At 37.1% G+C, this 20061-nt stretch overlaps 1 protein-coding gene across 1 annotated transcript; it reads right to left on the reverse strand.

Moving 5' to 3' along the window:
- Positions 1-1508: 1508 nt before the first annotated feature.
- PDC (phosducin) lies at positions 1509-17112 on the reverse strand. The gene is made up of 3 exons (XM_045074343.1): positions 17034-17112; positions 5537-5688; positions 1509-2033 (listed from the first exon to the last, which is right to left on the reverse strand). Exons 1-3 carry the CDS (start codon positions 17092-17094, stop codon positions 1509-1511), a joined length of 738 nt encoding a protein of 245 aa, XP_044930278.1. The 5' UTR covers positions 17095-17112.
- Positions 17113-20061: the final 2949 nt, after the last annotated feature.

The following is a 20061-nucleotide window of genomic DNA, read 5'->3' on the forward strand; positions in this document are numbered from 1 at the left end:
TCTTGGAGGCAACATATAGATGGGTTTTGTTTTTTTATCCATTCTGATAGCCTGTGTCTTTTGACAGGGGCATTTAGCCCATTCACATTCAGGGTAACTATTGAGAGATATGAATTTAGTGCCATTGTATTGCCTGTAAGGTGACTGTTACTGTATATGGTCTCTGTTCCTTTCTGATCTACCACTTGTAGGCTCTCTCTTTGCTTAGAGGACCCCTTTCAATATTTCCTGTAGAGCTGCTTTGGTATTTGCAAATTCTTTCAGTTGTTGTTTGTCCTGGAAGCTTTTAATCTCTCCTTCTATTTTCAATGATAGCCTAGCTGGATATAGTATTCTTGGCTGCATGTTTTTCTCGTTTAGTGCTCTGAAAATATCATGCCAGCTCTTTCTGGCCTGCCAGGTCTCTGTGGATAAGTCAGCTGCCAATCTAATATTTTTACCATTGTATGTTACAGACTTCTTTTCCCGGGCTGCTTTCAGGATTTTCTCTTTGTCATTGAGACTTGTAAATTTTACTATTAGGTGACGGGGTGTGGGCCTATTCTTATTGATTTTGAGGGGCATTCTCTGAACCTCCTGAATTTTGATGCTCGTTCCCTTTGCCATATTGGGGAAATTCTCCCCAATAATTCTCTCATGTAGGAGGAAAATTTTCCCAGTGTTTTCAAGGGAAACATTCGAATATCAAGGGAAATGTCTCAAATTTCAGTTTCATCATTTATAAAGTGCTATCCACTTGAGGATATCTACTCATGGAATTGTGGTAAAAAATTATACAATGTATGTATAAAATCCTGGCCCATAATAGACAATAAAAATGATAGTTGTAGTTATATCACTACTAAATATTCTTTTGTCCGTAGACGAAAACTTTTTTTTCCTTAATATGGTTAGCTTCTGAAGTTGCATTTTTAAAAAAACTACCTTTTTTTATAACTTTAATGTGACACAAAGTTTCTAAGTTTCTTATAAGATATAAATATGAATATATATATATATATATATATATATATATGGTAAAATACCTTACTGAATGATTTTTTAAAATATTTTGGGTTGTATAATGCTTTTAGGGCCCTAATAATATAGTACTTGTGAAAGAACAGAATTCAAATAGAAAAGTTATTTCCTCGTGAAACTTTATTCTTATCACATGAGAAAAATTTTAATTGATAATATGATTTTAAAAGTCCAAATAATACTACTGAGGAAAAAAAAAGGAGTAAAAAAGCCAACACATAACTTAAAAGGGATTTTTGAAAACCAACACAATATTATCCATATCCTCTTTGACTAACACGTTGCTGAAGACTACAATATTTTGTAGTAAAGACTTCTATGCATTTAAGAAAATAAGAAATGCCAATCAAATAATTTTAGTGTTAGTCTTTTTTTTTCTTACAAATTAAAATAGCCACAGGCATACTTTGTGTTCTCTAAAGGAATATGGATACTACGAAAATCAATATTTAACTTGGAGAAGTTTGAGATGTTGACATAGTGACTCTTTATTCAGTATCTTCTTCCATGTTGGTCTGATCTAGGGCATGTATCTCTCTTTCAGGTAGTAATCCATATTCATTTAGGAAAGACTCCACATCCCCAGAAAAAAATTCTTCAGCAAATTGTTCTGTAACACTGATAAAATTGCTTATGAGTTCCCCACCTTTGTAGACAAGCAGTGTGGGGAGTACCTCTGAGGAAAAGCGATCCCCAGCACCTGTATTAGAAGCTTTTATTTTACAAAACTTGACCATAGGGTATTCAGCTGCGAGGCATGTAAAGCTACTGTTTAGAGCATCACAACCCTTAATACCATCTTCATAAATATGAACAACAATTGTGGTGATTTTCTGCTCCTTTCCAATGGTTTCCAGGAACTGCTCCCCAGTTTCCAGCTCATACACAAACCCATATCTAGGCCCAAAACTCAGCTTCTGGTGCATATCCTGCATACACTGTCTACGGTATTTACGCAGACAATTTTCATCTTCTTTGTCTCGGTGAATTAATTCATATTCTTGAATGCTCATCTAGAAATAGACAAAAGAAATGATTGATATAATTTGGTGAGAAATTTATATTCTTTTTTTTTACTTTTTTAAAAGATGTTATTTATTTATTTGAGAGAGAGCATGCGTGTGCACGAGTAGTGGGGAGGGGCAGAGGAAGAAGGTGAAACAGGCTTCCTGCTGAGCAGGAGCCTTCTGCAGAGCTCCATCCCAGGACCCTGGAATCATGACCTGAGCCAAGGCAGATGCTTAACCTGAGCCACCTAGGTGCCCCCAGAAATTTATAATTTTTAGACATACCAAACCCATTCTCAACTCAAAGAGTTTGCATTTACTGTTTTCTCCCCACTGCCCTATTTCACTCCTGGTGTGGAAGCCTTTTCCTCCTTTACTACTTTCAAGTCTTTGTTCAAATGTTACCTTCTTTGATTATACTACCTCAAAGAGTTCCCACACCATGCTTTCTATTCCTAATATTGGTTTATTTTTCTTCATAGCAACAAATACTACCTGACATTGTATCATGTACTTATTTATTTCATAATAGTTTTTATAACTGATATGTCCATCGGGCAGGAATTTTGTATCATTCATCTCTCCTCATTATCTGCTGTAGCATCTGGCACATAATAGGAATGCAGTAATTATTGCTTGATTAAATGCATGGCTAAATATTGCTGAATGTGGTTGAGCCATGAGATGGTTACAGTGTCTGTGAGAAAAATGTGCCACTTAGCTACCCATTACTTAGGGTGAAAAAATTCCACCAGGGTCTACTCTGGAGTGGCTTTCATAAATAATAAAAAGGCATACACACACAACTTAAATGTACCCCTAACAAATGCCTTTAGATATTAATGTCTCCTCCACAAAAGATTATATCCTTAAAAAAATGTCTTATCACTTACTGACCATTTGGAATATATGGGATGGAGTTCAAGCAAGAAAGATTTTATTATTATTTGGAGTTCATCAGATCATTCAAGAGGTTTATGCTGTGTCAGCAGCACCTGAGAAATTCTGGTAAAAGCAAATTTTGGAGCACCACCCCAGATCTACTGAATTAAATCTTGTATGCATGAGGTTGAGTGAGCCATCTTTAAATGAGCTTTAAATTACCTGAAGGTAATTCTTATCTACTGGTTTAGGCTAAAGTGAGAAAAGACTTAACTTCTGTCTTCCAACACAGTTACTTTCCACTGCAGCTGGGGTATAAAATACCTGCAGAGCCTTTTTAAATAGCTACACCATTATTAACTTATTCTACAGAATGTTAAACAGTCTCCTCCTCCACCAAAATACATATATACATATATACGTATGTGGGAGATTGTGTTATTGAGAGACGTGGTGCCGCCAGAACCACAGAAGTTGGATGGCTCTCAAGGGGATTTTCTGCTGCTGCTTTGCCATCAAGTAGCATCTCAAATAGCAGCTGCTGATAATTTTTAAAGTGGAGGAGAATTAAGAAGACAAGAAGCTAGTATTTATGGAAAATCTAATATGTCTTTAGGCACTTTACATAGGTTATTTTACTCAAATCTCACAATGAAACTGTGAGGTAGGTATTATTACTCTCATTTTATAGATGATACTATGATTCAGGTTAAGTAGAAATATCTTGTTCTTTCATTAATTCCTTCTCATTTCTGCCTCTTATATTTGCTTCTCTAATGTCTTCATTCTTTTCCCTGTCATATTACTTTTTTGCTTTAAGATAATTCTCAATTTTATTTTTTTAACTCTAAAAAAATTAGATGCTTTATATAACTTTTAAGTTGCACCATAGTACTGTTAATTTAACAGACTGAACCATAAAAATATTGTATCAGTATTGTAATACTGATTTACATAGGCATTTGTGAGATCTTGTTCCAATCACATATTCAGGTGGTTAGGCATTCAGATATATTTCTCAAGCTTAACCTTGCAACATTTTCAATAATCATAATGTCTCTCACTTGTAGGGCATTTTACATGTTTTGAATACTTTCATATTTATTTTCTCTTCATATCTTTTCAAAACAAAGAGAGAATGTGTTGTTGCAATTCTTCAGATGGGAAAAGTTAATTGACTCAACTGTATCATGTAGTGTGTCTGTGAAGGAACCCAAATCTGGAAACAAATTCTTTTTTTTTTTAAACTCTTTATTTTTTTGTTTTGTTTTTTTTAAGATTTTATTTATTTATTTGACAGAGAGAGATCACAAGTAGGCAGAGAGGCAGGCAGAGAGAGAGAGAGAGGAGGAAGCAGGCTCCCTGCCAAGCAGAGAGCCCAATGTGGGACTCCATCCTACGACCCTGAGATCACAACCTGAGCCGAAGGCAGAGGCTTAATCCACAGAGCCACCCAGGCTCCCTGGAAACAAATTCTTAGACTTGAAGATTTTTACAATGGCCAGAAGCCTAGAACCAAGTATGTTTCCGATGTAGTCTGTCTGTTGAGAATCAATATACAACCCATATACATTGGTTTGTTTGGTGATATATAACCCACTAACGTGATTTATTCCCCAATGGAAGTCACTTAATGGGTTTTAAATTAATACAATTGATGTTGGGGTGCCTGGGTGACTCATTGGGTTAAGCCTCTGCCTTCAGCTCAGGTCATGGTCTCAGGGTCCTAGGATTGAGCCCCGCTTCAGTCTTTCTGCTTAGTGGGAAGTCTGCTACCCCTCTCTTTCTGCCTGCCTCTCTGTCTACTTGTGATCTCTCTCCCTGTCAAATAAATAAAATCTTTTTAAAAAAAATATGATTGTTGTTATTATTGTTATATAAATAATATATGCTAATTATAAGGATTCAAAAACACTAAAAGCTAAAAGCAGGAAGTAATAAATAGTGAAATTCACCACTCTAATACTCTGAGATAATCCCCATTAACATATTTTGACATAGCACATGGACATACACATTATGTAACAATAAATGAGATTTAAAAAAAATTCTGCTTTAAAAATATTTTGATACCTTAAAAAAAATGTGGCTTATTCTGCTTACCTTCTTTCTCCTATTTGGAAAAGGAAGTTGAGATCTCTCAACAAATTCCACCCTTCTAAATAACCAATATTGTCAGATTGGTGAATGTCTTTCCATACATTTATTTCCCCCATACTTTTCTATATACTGCTCATGTAATTCTATAAGTGTAAAAATCATGTAATTCTATAAGTGTAAAAATATATACAGTGATGCGTTTTTCCCCTTTGCTCTAGAGAATGAGATAATCATATAACTTAAAATACTCTGTATCTTGCTTTATCATATTATAGAACTGCCTGTAAGTCAGCTCGTGTATTTGTAACTCATTCTTTTAAGAGCTCCTATATATATATTTTTTAACATGGAATACCTTCACAGGCATTTACTTCATTTCCTGGGGTTTTTTTAGGGGGAGTGGCCAACATAAACAATATCATAATAAATATTTTTGAAATATATCTATTTTATATCTCTAAAGTGATTCTTTACAGTCATTTAGACTGAATACACACTGTAAGTTATAACTACTGATTTTTCCTTACCTTTCTGCTGAATCTTTCTTTTAAGTCTTTGTTATTTCTATCGTGAGGAGAAGACATTTGTCTGAGAATCTCCTTCTTGCTAGGTGGAATTGAATCTCTGTCTTCACTCTCTAATTTAAACTTTCTCCAGTCATTTATTACTCCTTTGGGTCCTGGAATAAAAGAAAAAACAAATTGTTTCCCTCTTCATTTTCAAAACAACTATTCATACAATTGAATTTTGTATAAGTATCACCATTGGAATAGACTTGTCATCCTCTGTATCATTTAAAGAACCTTGCTTGGGCTAGAAATGCCTGACTTCCCTGCTCATAAAAATGTTTTCCCATGTTAATCTTGTTAGATAGGTTTTGGCTAAGAATTTCTCTGAAACATCTACATTAATGAAAATACAAATTATGTACTTTCAGCTATTGGCAAAATTTGGGGGTAAAGATATTAAAAATTTAGAATAGGTAGGGGAATTAGAATTTTGGAAAAATAACACTTTTATTAAATAAGAAGGAAGCTTCAGCAATAATCTAGAATTGGCACCACACTATCATTAGGGACACTAGGATTATCAGAGAAACAAATTGAAGTGATATCAAGATCCAGAAAACAACAATAGCACATATGAAACAACCAGTAAGTGAAGACCTGACTTCAATTAACAGAACTAAAAGGCTATGAGAAAATTATTACATAATCACCCAATTCCTTTTAAGATTCTAAGAACCTTTTACAAAGGAGAGGAAGGGATTTGCAGATTTAGGAAAAACTAATTAATTCAAGGATGATCCAACTAGAATTCAGATGTTCAGTTGTCTTGGTAAATAATAAAATTGCTTGGAAGGTCAAAATTCTTGGAAATATGGAGTTTTAAATATCCTTCACTAAAGATTAGCCATATCTATACCTTTAGTATTATATGTGTGGATGTATTCTCTTTCTTCCACATATTTCTTAATAATTACTTTATTTATATTATATATATATTTTCTTTGTTTTAACTTAATTTCTTTTCAGTGTAACAGAATTCATTGTTTATGCACCACACCCAGTGCTTCATGCAATACGTGCCCTCCAGGCTCCCCCACCCTCCAAAACCCCACCCCTTCAAAACCCTCAGATTGTTTTTCAGAGTCTCTAATGGTTTATCTTCCCCTCCAATTTCCCTCAAATCCCTTCTCCTCTCCATCTCCCCATGTCCTCCATGTTATTTGTTATGCTCCACAAATAAGCAAAACCATATGATTATTGATTCTCTCTGCTTGACTTATTTCACTCAGCATAATCTCTTCCAGTCCTATCCATGTTGATACAAAAGTTGGGTATTCATTTTTTCTGACGGAGGCATAATACTCCGTAGTGTATATGGACCACATCTTTCTTATCCATTTGTCCGTTGAAGGGCATCTTGGTTCTTTCCACAGTTTGGTGACCGTGGCCATTGCTGCTATGACCATTGGGGTACAGATGGCCCTTCTTTTCACTACATCTGTATGTATGCTTTGGATAGGAAGAATAAACATTGTTAAAATGTCTATACTGCCTAGAGCAATCTATATTCTTAATGTCATTCTGATCAAAATCCCACTGGTATTTTCCAAAGAGCTGGAGCAAATAATCCTAAAATATGTATGGAATCAGAAGAGACCCTGAATTGCTAAGGAAATGTTGAAAAAGAAAAACAAAACTGGCGGCATCATGTTACCAGATTTCAAGCTTTACTACAAAGCTGTGATCACCAAGACAGCTTGGTACTGGCATTAAAACAGACAGAAAACAAAATAGACCAGCGGAACAGAGTAGAAAGCCCAGATATGGATCCTCAACTCTATGGTCAAATAATCTTCAACAAAGCAGGAAAAAAATATACAGTGGAGAAAAGACAGTCTCTTCAATAAATGATGCTGGGAAAATTGGACAGTTATACGTAGAAGAATGAAACTTGACCATTCTCTTACACCGTAAACAAAGATAAACTCAAAATGGATAAAAGACCTCAATGTGAGACAGAAATCCATCAGAATCCTAGAGGAGAACATAGGCAGTAACCTCTTCGATATCAGCCACAGCAACTTCTTTCAAGATATGTCTCCAAAGGCAAAGGAAACAAAAGTGGGACTTCATCAAGATCAAAAGCTTCTGCACAGCAAAGGAAACAGTCAACAAAACAAAGAGGCAACCCACGGAATGGGAGAAGATATTCACAAATGACAGTACAGACAAAAGGCTGATATCCAGGATCTATAAAGAACTTCTCAAACTCAACACACACAAAACAGATAATCATGTCAAAAAATGGGCAGAAGACATGTACAGACACTTCTCCAATGAAGACATACAAATGGCTATCAGGCATATGAAAAAATGTTCATCATCACTAGCCATCAGGGAGATTCGAGTTAAAACCACATTGAGATACCACCTTACACCAGGTAGAATGACCAAAATTTCCAAGACAGGAAACAACATGTGATGGAGAGGATGTGGAGAAAGGGGAACCTCCTATACTGTTGGTGGGAATGCAAGTTGGTGCAGCCAATTTGGAGAACAGTGTGGAGATTCCTTAAGAAATTAAAAATACCCCAAAGATAATATATATTTTTAATATAAAGTTACTTATATTAAAATTATAGTCAATCATTATTGGTTGTTCACTTGTATTCATCTTTCAGATATATTTTCTGTATATGCAAAATATGCATGTGTGTAGCATGTGTAGAAAATCTGCTTTCTCCTCTCTTTTTTTACAAGTAGTAGTATATTACAGATGCTTTTTCTTGCCTTGCTTTTCTTAATTCATAATATAGCTCATTTTTTCATATGCATACATAAAGAGATTCTTTTTAAAAAAATGGAGACATAGTATTCCATTGTTAGATATTCATTTGCTTTAAAAAGATTTTGTTGATGTATATTGTTTCCTCCCCATTTTTTCTGTAATATATATTCCTGAGTGAAGAACCTTGCACATCCATTTTTTTTCAATCCATGTAGGTCTATCTATAGGTTGTTGTAGTAAAATTGATTGGTCATAAAGCATGTATATTTCTAATTTTGATATTGCTAAACTACTCTTAAGGAGGTTGTACTAGTTTACACCCCTAACAGTAATGTATGGGTATGCCTCTTTTCAAAGTGTCTTATAAACTTTTTACTTTTACAAACAGTGAGGGGAAAAAAACATATCTCACAATAGTACTACTTCATAAGGGCTATTTTTTCAATTGTCTGTCTTTTGCTTTTCTCTACACTTGAGTGTTGTTATTTTTCTTATTGATTTGTAGGTGCTTTCAGTATTTATTAGGAAATTAACCCTTTGTCAATTGAATTGCAGCTAGTTTCCTCCATTTTGTCAAAAGTTTTTTGAAATTAGCTATGATGACCTATTAAATAGCAGACATTTATTTCCTTCCTTCCCTCCCTCCCTCATTTTTTTTAATTTTTAATTTTTTATAAACATATATTTTTATCCCCAGGGGTACAGGTCTGTGAATCGCCAGGTTTATACACTTAACAGCACTCACCAAGGCACATACCCTCCCCAATGTCCATAACCCCACCCTCCTTCTCCCAACCCCCCTCCCCCCAGCAACCCTCAGTTTGTTTTGTGAGATTAAGAGTCACTTATGGTTTGTCTCCGTCCCAATCCCATCTTTTTCATTTATTCTTCTCCTACCCACTAAAGCCCCCATGTTGCATTACCACTTCCTCATATCAGGGAGATCATATGATAGTTGTCGTTCTCTGCTTGACTTATTTTGCTAAGCATGATATGCTCTAGATACATCCACGTTGTCGCAAAAGGCAAGATTTCATTTCTTTTGATGGCTGCATAGTATTCCATTGTGTATATATACCACATCTTCTTGATCCATTCATCTATTGATGGACATCTAGGTTCTTTCCATAGTTTGGCTATTGTGGACATTGCTGCTATAAACATTTGAGTGCACGTGCCCCTTTGGATCACTACGTTTGTATCTTTAGGGTAAATACCCAGTAGTGCAATTGCTGGGTCATAGGGCAGTTCTATTTTCAACATTTTGAGGAACCTCCATGCTGTTTTCCAGAGTGGTTGCACCAGCTTGCATTCCCACCAGCAGTGTAGGAGGGTTCCCCTTTCTCTGCATCCTCGCCAGCATCTGTCATTTCTTGTCTTGTTGATTTTAGCCATTCTGACTGGTGTGAGGTGATATCTCATTGTGGTTTTGATTTGTATTTCCCTGATGCCGAGTGATATGGAGCACTTTTTCATGTGTCTGTTGGCCATCTGGATGTCTTCTTTGCAGAAATGTCTGTCATGTCCTCTGCCCATTTCTTGATTGGATTATTTGTTCTTTAGGTGTTGAGTTTGCTAAGTTCTTTATAGATTTTGGACACTAGTCCTTTATCTGATATGTCGTTTGCAAATATCTTCTCCCATTCTGTCAGTTGTCTTTTGGTTTTGTTAACTGTTTCCTTTGCTGTGCAAAAGCTTTTTGATCTTGATGAAATCCCAATAGTTCATTTTTGCCCTTGCTTCCCTTGCCTTTGGCGATGTTCCTAGGAAGATGTTGCTGTGGCTGAGGTCAAAGAGGTTGCTGCCTGTGTTCTCCTCAAGGATTTTGATGGATTCCTTTCTCACATTGAGGTCCTTCATCCATTTTGAGTCTATTTTTGTGTGTGGTGTAAGGAAATGGTCCAATTTCATTTTTCTGCGTGTGGCTGTCCAATTTTCCCAACACCATTTATTGAAGAGGCTGTCTTTTTTCCATTGGACATTCTTTCCTGCTTTGTTGAAGATTAGTTGACCATAGAGTTGAGGGTCTATTTCTGGGCTCTCTATTCTGTTCCATTGATCTATGTGTCTGTTTTTGTGTCAGTACCATGCTGTCTTGATGATGACAGCTTTGTAATAGAGCTTGAAGTCCGGAATTGTGATGCCACCAACGTTGGCTTTCTTTTTCAATATCCCTTTGGCTATTCGAGGTCTTTTCTGGTTCCATATAAATTTTAGAATTATTTGTTCCATTTCTTTGAAAAAGATGGATGGTACTTGGACAGGAATTGCATTAAATGTGTAGATTGCTTTAGGTAGCATAGACATTTTCACAATATTTATTCTTCCAATCCAGGAGCATGGAACATTTTTCCATTTCTTTGTGTCTTCCTCAATTTCTTTCATGAGTACTTTATAGTTTTCTGAGTATAGATTCTGTGCCTCTTTGCTTAGGTTTATTCCTAGGTATCTTATGATTTGGGGTGCAATTGTAAATGGGATTGACTCCTTAATTTCTCTTTCTTTTGTTTTGTTGTTGGTGTAGAGAAATGCAACTGATTTCTGTGCATTGATTTTATGTCCTGACACTTTACTGAATTCCTATACAAGTTCTAGCAGTTTTGGAGTGGAGTCTTTTGGGTTTTCCACATATAGTATCATATCATCTGCGAAGAGTGATAGTTTGACTTCTTCTTTGTCAATTTGGATGCCTTTAATTTCCTTTTGTTGTCTGATTGCTGAGGCTAGGACTTCTAGTACTATGTAATAACAGTGGTGATAATGGACATCCCTGCCGTGTTCCTGACCTTAGCGGAAAAGCTTTCAGTTTAGAGTTGCTCATAGTATGTTCTTATAATAGTTTGTATTTCTCTGGTGTTAGTTGTAATCTCTCTTCTTTCATTCATGATTTTATTTATTTGTGTCCTTTCTCTTTTCTTTTTGAGAAGTCTGGCCAGGAATTTATCAATTTTATTAATTCTTTCAAAGAACCAGCTCCTAGTTTTGTTGATTTGTTCTATTGTTCTTTTGGTTTCTATTTCATTGATTTCTGCTCTGATCTTTATGATTTCTCTTCTCTTTCTGGGCTTAGGGTTTCTTTCTGTTCTTTCTCCAGCTCCTTTAGGTGTAGCATTAGGTTTTGTACCTGAGACCTTTCTTGTTTCTTGAGAAAGGCTTGTACCGCTATATATCTTCCTCTCAGGACTGCCTTTGTTTTGTCCCACATGTTTTGAACCGTTGTATTTTCATTATCATTTGTTTCCATGATTTTTTTCGATTCTTCTTTAATTTCCCAGTTGACCCATTCAGTCGTTAGAAGGATGCTGTTTAGTCTCCATGTATTTGGGTTCTTTCCAAACTTCCTTTTGTGGTTGAGTTCTAGCTTCAGAGCATTGTGGTCTGAAAATATGCAGGGAATGATCCCAATCTTTTGATACTGGTTGAGTCCTGATTTAGGACCAAGGATGTGATCTATTCTGGAGAATGTTCCATGTGCACTAGAGAAGAATGTGTATTCTGTTGCTTTGGGATGAAATGTTCTGAATATATCTGTGATGTCTGGTCCAGTGTGTCGCTTAACGCCTTTATTTCCTTGATGATTTTTTGCTTGGATGATCTGTCCATTTCAGTGAGGGGAGTGTTAAAGTCCCCTACTATTATTGTATTATTGTTGATGTGTTTCTTTGATTTTGTTATTAATTGGTTTATATAGTTGGCTGCTCCCACGTTGGGGGCATAGATATTTAAAATTGTTAGATCTTCTTGTTGGACAGACCCTTTGAGTATGATATAGTGTCCTTCCTCATCTCTTATTATAGTCTTTGGCTTAAAATCTAATTGATGTGATATAAGGATTGCCAGTCCTGCTTTCTTCTGATGTCCATTAGCATGGCAAATTCTTTTCCACCCCCTCACTTTAAATCTGGAGGTGTCTTCGGGCTTAAAATGAGTTTCTTGGAGGCAACATATAGATGGGTTTTGTTTTTTTATCCATTCTGATACCCTGTGTCTTTTGATTGGGGCATTTAGCCCATTAACATTCAGGGTAACTATTGAGAGATATAAATTTAGTGCCACTGTATTGCCTGTAAGGTGACTGTTACTGTTTATTGTCTCTGTTCCTTACTGATCTACCACTTGTAGGCTTTCTCTTTGCTTAGAGGACCCCTTTCAATATTTCCTGTAGAGCTAGTTTGGTGTTTGCAAATTCTTTCAGGTTTTGTTTGTCCTGGAAGCTTTTAATCTCTCCTTCTATTTTCAATGATAGCCTAGCTAGATATAGTATTCTTGGCTGCATGTTCTTCTCGTTTAGTGCTCTGAATATATCATGCCAGCTCTTTCTGACCTGCCAGGTCTCTGTGGATAAGTGAGCTGCCAATCTAATATTTTTACTATTGTATGTTACAGAATTCTTTTCCCGGGCTGCTTTCAGGATTTTCTCTTTGTCACTAAAACTTGTAAATTTTACTATTAGGTGATGGGGTGTGGGCCTATTCTTATTGATTTTGAGGGGCGTTCTCTGAACCTCCTGAATTTTGATGCTCATTCCCTTTGCCATATTGGGGAAATTCTCCCCAATAATTCTCTCCAGTATACCTTCTGCCCCCCTCTCTCTTTCTTCTTCTTCTGGATCCCAATTATTCTAATGTTGTTTCATCTTATGGTGTCACTTATCTCTCGAATTCTCCCCTCATGGTCCAGTAGCTGTTTGTCCCTATTTTGCTCAGCTTCTTTATTCTCTGTCATTTGGTTAATTGACAATTCTATATCTCTAATTCTTTCTTCTGCCTCATTTATCCTAGCAGTGAGAGACTCCATTTTTGATTGCACCTCATTAATAGCTTTTTTAATTTCAACTTGGTTAGATTTTAGTTCTTTTATTTCTCCAGAAAAGGATTTTATATCTCCCGAGAGGGTTTCTCTAATATCTTCCATGCCTTTTTCGAGCCCGGCTATAAGCTTGAGAATAGTCATTCTGAACTCTAGATCTGACATATAACCAATGTCTGTATTGTTTAGGTCCCTAGCCTTAGGTACTGCCTCTTGTTCTTTTTTCTTGGTGAATTTTTCCGCCTTGTCATTTTGTCCAGATAAGAGTATATGAAGGAGCAAGTAAAATACTAAGAGGGTGGCAACAACCCCAGGAAAATATGCTTTAACCAAATCAGAAGAGATCCCAAATCGTGAGGGGGGAGAAAGGGGATAAAAAGAGGTTCAGAAAGAAAGAAAGAAAAAGAAAGAAAAGAAAAGAATTAAAAAAAGAAAAACGAATAAATAAAAATAAAAAAGAAAAATATATATATTAGATAAACTAGTTAAAAATGTTAAAAAAGAAAAGGGTAAAAGTAAAAAAAAATTTTAGCAGAGGAAGCGAAAAAAAATGAAAAAGAAAAAAAATTAAATTAACTGCAAGAATAAAAAATCACAGGGAGAAAGCCATGAGTTCTGTGCTTTGCTTTATCCCCCTCTGGAATTCTGCTGCTCTCCTTGGTATTGAAACCTCACTCTTTGGTAGGTGAACTTGGTCTTGGCTGGATTTCTTGTTGATCTTCTGGGGGAGGGGCTGGTGTAGTGATTCTCAAGTGTCTTTGCCCCAAGCGCAATTGCACCACCCTTACCAGGGGCCGGGCTGAGTAATCCGCTCTGCTTTGCTTCAGGAGCTTTTGTTCCCTGAGCGCTTTCCGTAGAGTTCCGGAGGACGGGAATACAAATGGCGGCCTCCTGGTCTCAGGCCTGGAGGAGCCGAGAGCCCGCGGCCCCACTCCTCAGTGTGTCCTCAGAGAACAGCACCCAGTAACTCCCGTCTGCCTGACCTCCGGCCACACGCCGAGCTCACCAAGCCTGCGACCGATTCAAGGTAACCCCGAGCTGTGATCTTACTGTCGGCTCTGTCTCTGTAGCAGGCTTTCCCGTTCCAATACCCGCAAGCTCTGTGACACTCAGACACCCCCGATCCTTCTGTGACCCTGCGGGACCTGAGGCCACGCTGACCCTGCATGGGCTTCGCCCCGGTTTAGCCTCTGGAGCGATGTCCCTAGTGGAACAGACTTTCAAAAGTCCTGATTTTGTGCTCCATTGCTCCGCTGCTTGCTGGGAGCTGGCCCCTCCCCCCAGGGTCTATCTTCCCGTCGCTTTGGATTCACTTCTCCACCAGTCCCACCTTTCAGAAAGTGGTTGTTTTTCTATTTCTAGAATTGCTGTTCTTCTTCTCTTCGATCTGCCGATGGATTTGCAGGTGTTTGCAATCTTTAGATAAGCTATCTAGGTGATCTGCTAGCTGAAGTAGTCTCAGCCTCCTACTTCTCCGCCATCTTGACCCCTCCCCTCCCTCCCTCTTTTTTTTTTTTTAATTTTTCAATTTATTTATTTTCAGAAAAACAGTATTCATTATTTTTTCACCACACCCAGTGCTCCATGCAATCTGTGCCCTCTATAATACCCAGCACCTGGTACCCCAACCTCCCACACCCCGCCACTTCAAACCCCTCAGATTGTTTTTCAGAGTCCATAGTCTCTCATGGGTCACCTCCCCTTCCAATTTACCCCAACCCCTTTCTCCTCTCTAACACCCCTTGTCCTCCATGATATTTGATATGCTCCACAAATAAGTGAAACTATACGATAATTGACTCTCTCTGCTTGACTTATTTCACTCAGCATAATCTCTTCCAGTCCCATCAATTCTCTTACACTGTACACAAAGATAAACTCAAAATGGATAAAAGACCTCAACGTGAGACAGGAATCCATCAGAATCATAGAGGAGAACATAGGCAGTAATCTCTTCGATATCAGCCACAGCAACTTCTTTCAAGATATGTCTCCAAAGGCAAAGGAAACTAAAGCGAAAATAAACTTTTGGGACTTCATCAAAATCAAAAGCTTCTGCACAGCAAAGGAAACAGTCAAAAAAACAAAGAGGCAACCCACGGAATGGGAGAAGATATTTGCAAATGACAGTACAGACAAAAGGTTGATATCCAGGATCTATAATCAACTCCTCAAACTCAACACACACGAAACAGGCAAACATATCAAAAAAATGGGAAGAAGATATGAACAGACACTTCTCCAATCAAGACATACAAATGGCTGTCAGACACATGAAAAAATGTTCATCATCATTAGCCCTCAGGGAGATTCAAATTAAAACCACATTGAGATATCACCTTACACCAGTTAGAATGGCCAAAATTAACAAAACAGGAAACAACATGTGTTGGAGAGGATGTGGAGAATGGGGAACCCTCTTACACTGTTCGTGGGAATGTAAGTTGGTGCAGCCTCTTTGGAGAACAGTGTGGACATTCCTCAAGAAATTAAAAATAGAACTTCCCTCTGACCCTGCAATTGCACTCCTGGGTATTTACCCCAAAGATACAGATGTCGTGAAAAGGGCCATCTCTACCCAAATGTTTATAGCAGCAATGGCCACGGTTGCCAAACTATGGAAAGAACCAAGATGCCCTTCAATGGACGAATGGATAAGAAAGATGTGGTCCATATACACTATGGAGTATTATGCCTCCATCAGAAAGGATGAATACCCACCTTTTGTAGCAACATGGACGGACTGGAAGAGATTATGCTGAGTGAAATCAGTCAAGCAGAGAGAGTCAATTATCATATGGTTTCACTTATTTGTGGAGCATAACAAATATCCCTCCCTCATTTTTATAGCTAAATTTATCGGTCTTCCTCTATGGTTTCTTGGTTCCATCATACTTAGAAAGGTACTCTTCATATTATTGTTATAAAATGAATTCCTAGGATACCTGGGGGGCTCAGTCAGTTCAGCATCTGCCTTCAGCTCAGGTCATGATCTTCAGATCCTGGGATCAAGTCCAGGCGGGGCTTCCCATCCAGCTGGGAGCCCCCCTCCTTCTGCCTCTACCCCCACTCATAAATAAATGATAAAATAAAATAAAATAATAAAATGAATTCTCATTTATTTTGTCTCATACTCATGTGAACTTATTCAACTTTCTGACTAAATTTAAAGGCTCCATTTTGTATTATTAAAAGAAAGAGGAAAATATTAGTTTAATAAGATGCAATGGTGTTAAAACCCCAACCTGTTATTTTTATTTATTTTTAAGTGTTATTTATTTTTTAACTGAAGTAGAGTTGATATACAATATTATACTAGTTGAAGGTATACAAAATAAGTGAAGAAGCTTAAGAGGTACAAGCTGAACTTTAAAACTGACATGCTATTTGATTTTTAAACTCTTAATAGTGGCATTTATACAGTCCCATACAATTTAACAGATTAGGAAAACAGGCTCTGGGTGAAATGAGTTGAAGTCTTAGGTTTTCTAGAGGAATACTGAAATCCATTTGATTTAAGAATGTTTTATCATCTCTTTATTTTTTCATATACAAAAATTAAAATTAAAAACTATGTACCTTTTGGTCTAGTACTGCTTACAATTGTAAGGAATGTTCACAATGGGGGAAATTAGAGAGGAAAGAGCTTAATTATAGTGTAGAAGAGGCCTTATGATAATTACGTAGTAAGAAATTCTCAATATTTAGTGTTTTTCTCATTCTTTGACATCTAAATAAAACTACTCTAAGAGTATTTGATTTCACATTAGTTTTCCCATTCAAATATTTTTAAATCATTCCATCAAAGCATTCAAAGTTATTACTTAGATTTCATACTGAATAATGGCAGTAAGAACATTAGAGATATCCACATTTAATTTTAACTTAGTAATTTTTTTTCTTCTGGATTTGCTTTACCTGTATGTGTGGCCTGTCCTTCAAAGTCTTCTTCTAAACTTTGGCTTTTGGCTTCTTCCATTTTAGGGTTTGGATTTGATATAATCTATAGCATAAACAAAGAGATAATCTATAAATAAACAAAGAACCTAGAACAAATCTAAACATGAACAAAGATCTGATATAATCTATAGCATGAACAAAGATGAATGCTAGGATAAATATATTTATATCCTATTATTCTCTTGCTGCCAGTGTCCATGCTGAACTAGGAGTTCTCACTAATAAAGTATTTAGTATGTTTCTGTCTTCTTGTAAAAGGACATTAATTTAATGTTTGTATGGTTAAAGATATTTTGACCTAAAGATTTTAGATAATTTGTAGTTTGTTTTTACTTAAAAAGCCTTCAGTTTGTCTGTGTACTTAATGAACATTATTTATTATTTGTTTTTTAATTTTGTTACCACATAGCATACAATTATATCCCAATATTTTATATAACAAAATTTTTTAAATTAATAATTATTATATATTTACTATGAATAATTACTTTGTGCCAGACATTGTTCCAATTAATTTATGTGTCAAAAATCATTTAATTCTCATGTAGCTATATGTGACATGGACAATTATTAACAACATTTTACAACTGAGGAAGCTGAAGCACAGAGAGTTTAAGTTATATGTCCATGATCACATAGTAAATGGTAGAGTAAGGATTAAGGATTTGAAACTAGATTTAATTTTAGAGCTAAATCTGAAGTCATTACACTCTTACGAAAGTTAACATATTGTAAGAGTCATTTTTGTCAATAAGGTTTAAGAAGTCGTACTTCCAAAGTGGTTTTAAAGAATAACAATCTAAGGAACAATGCTATTCAAAAACTAACACCAGAACATCTCTTCATACCATAAAGCAAGTTTTGGTGATGTTACCCACCAGGAAAATGGTAACAATTAGTAACTATACCTATAGAATTTTGACTAAAATATGTTACAATATCTACCAAAAGCACATGGAATTTTATTCATAGAAAACTCCTTGATGCCATGATTTAGAACCTATTTATTCTTCATTTACATAAGTATAACTTGTTTACTTAATTATATTCCATTATTTGGAAAACTCTATTATTATACAACCAACACATTCCCTAAGTGGTCCATATAGTTATGATTTTCTTGAAATTTCCACATCATGGAGGTTATACTAACAGTGGATGTACCATCTCTTTACTGAAGAAAGCTTCCTCTATCTTCTCCCCTTTGCCTCTTTCTTTCAAAGTCAGTTTTAAGCAATGATGTGATCCAACTTATGCTTTTATTCCCATCTTAGTTTTTTATTGATTTATGCCTGGACTTGGTTCATTTAGTGCTTTCCCAAGGTATGGAATGGTAAACCAGAATTGTCTTGATTCCTTTTTTGTTTTGACATCTGTTCCCAGTTGTTGGGGACTGCCTCGGGCCGGGAAAGTCCCCGCCATTACAAGAAGGTGCTTGGCTCACTACTAGCAAAGTACGCTGCAAGTATACAATGAACTTTCTGGTGAAGCCCGCCTAAAGGAGGACATAGTTATTGGCTGTATCAAATTTAATCAGCATAGTAACAGGACTCTCATTGGCTCTCCCCATTGCTTGACCCCTTATTGGTCACCCTGCTGTATATAAGCTAAGGAAGTTGATTAAATAAACGGAAATGAAGCATTAACACCATACCAGGCTCATTGCGGACTGAGGGCGACAAATGGTGCTGAGACCCGGGAAATATTAAGAAAAATAGAAAAACCTTGCAAGGGAGAAGTCCGCAGGTAAGCGGGGAAGGGACCACGATCAAAGTGGTGGGAATCTTGTACAAGACTGCAATAAGAAGTGGGGCAGTCTTAGAGCCGGGATTTAACAAGTCCGCAATAAGAAGCGGGGCAGCCTCAGAGCCGGGATTAAGCAGCGAGTATACACGGAACAGCCATTAGGTTGGGATTCTAATTATGGGATCTGGACTGTCAAAGTCGAGGTTAGAGGGTTCCCTAAAGGACCTTCTAAAGGCCAATGGCACGCCATTAAAAACGAAAACTGCTAGGACATTCTTGAACACAGTTGAGACAGTGGCGCCTTGGTTTCTGGACGAGGGCTTGCTAAATATCCCCCAATGGGACCAGTTAGGTGAGGATTTTAAGAAGAGGGATAAAAATAAACCATTGCCACCGGGAACTTTAGTTATATGGACTCTAGTCAGAGGGTGCCTGGGAGGATATAAGCCAAAATGTGATTCAGTTATTCAGGAGGGCGCTGAGGCACTCGAGGAAGTGAAAGAAGAACGCTCATCTCTTGCTTCAGAAAGGAGTAGTTCTAGCGAAGGGGAAGAAGAAATGTCGGGGGAGGAGCTAGAGTGGAAGTTCAAATTAAAACCAGACCCTCCCTGTTCAGCAGTGACCCCTAGTGCTCTGCCTCCTTACAATCCCCTGGCGGGGGATAACATGTAAATGTCATCCCTCTGCTAATGAGGATTGGAAGACCGCATGGAGGGGGGCCAATCGCAGCTCGATTTTCCCAGTTCTAGAGGACCAAAATCATCAATGGTATCACCAGCCCTTGGAATTTAAATTAGTTAAACAATTAAAGGAAGCGGTCATGCAGTATGGCCCTCAGGCAGCATTTACTATTTCTCTAGTGGAGTCCATAGCAGGCATGAATTTAATCCCTGAAGACTGGGGGAATTTAGCAAGGGCAGCCCTCTCTGGAGGGCAATATTTGGTCTGGAAGACAGCATGGCAAGAGCATTCCCAGGATGTTGCACGGCGTAATGCCATGGCAGGCAATCCACAATGGAATCTGGATATGCTTATGGGCATGGGGCCGTACACTGGTAAACATGACCAACTGCAATACAACCCTGCTGTATACATGCAGATTGCGGCTGCTGCTACCAAAGCATGGAAAACCCTTCAGGGCAGTGGGGACTTGCAGGGTCAACTATCTAAGGTGATACAAGGTCCAAATGAAGCATATGCTGATTTTGTTGCAAGATTGATGCAAACAGCTGGGAGAGTA

The sequence above is a fragment of the Mustela putorius genome, unplaced genomic scaffold (genome assembly GCF_011764305.1).
Source record: "Mustela putorius furo isolate JIRA1106 unplaced genomic scaffold, ASM1176430v1.1 tig00537335_pilon_pilon_pilon, whole genome shotgun sequence".
Taxonomy (NCBI): domain Eukaryota; kingdom Metazoa; phylum Chordata; class Mammalia; order Carnivora; family Mustelidae; genus Mustela; species Mustela putorius.

Excerpts from the sequence above, each read along its gene's own strand:
- PDC (XM_045074343.1), bottom strand. The coding sequence starts at position 17,094 with ATGGAAGAAGCCAAAAGCCAAAGTTTAGAAGAAGACTTTGAAGGACAG. Across the intron at positions 5,689-17,033 it reads AGGACAGGCCACACATACAG|GACCCAAAGGAGTAATAAAT; the intron begins GTAAAGCAAATC and ends CTTTTATTCCAG. Across the intron at positions 2,034-5,536 it reads AAGAAAGATTCAGCAGAAAG|ATGAGCATTCAAGAATATGA; the intron begins GTAAGGAAAAAT and ends GTCTATTTCTAG.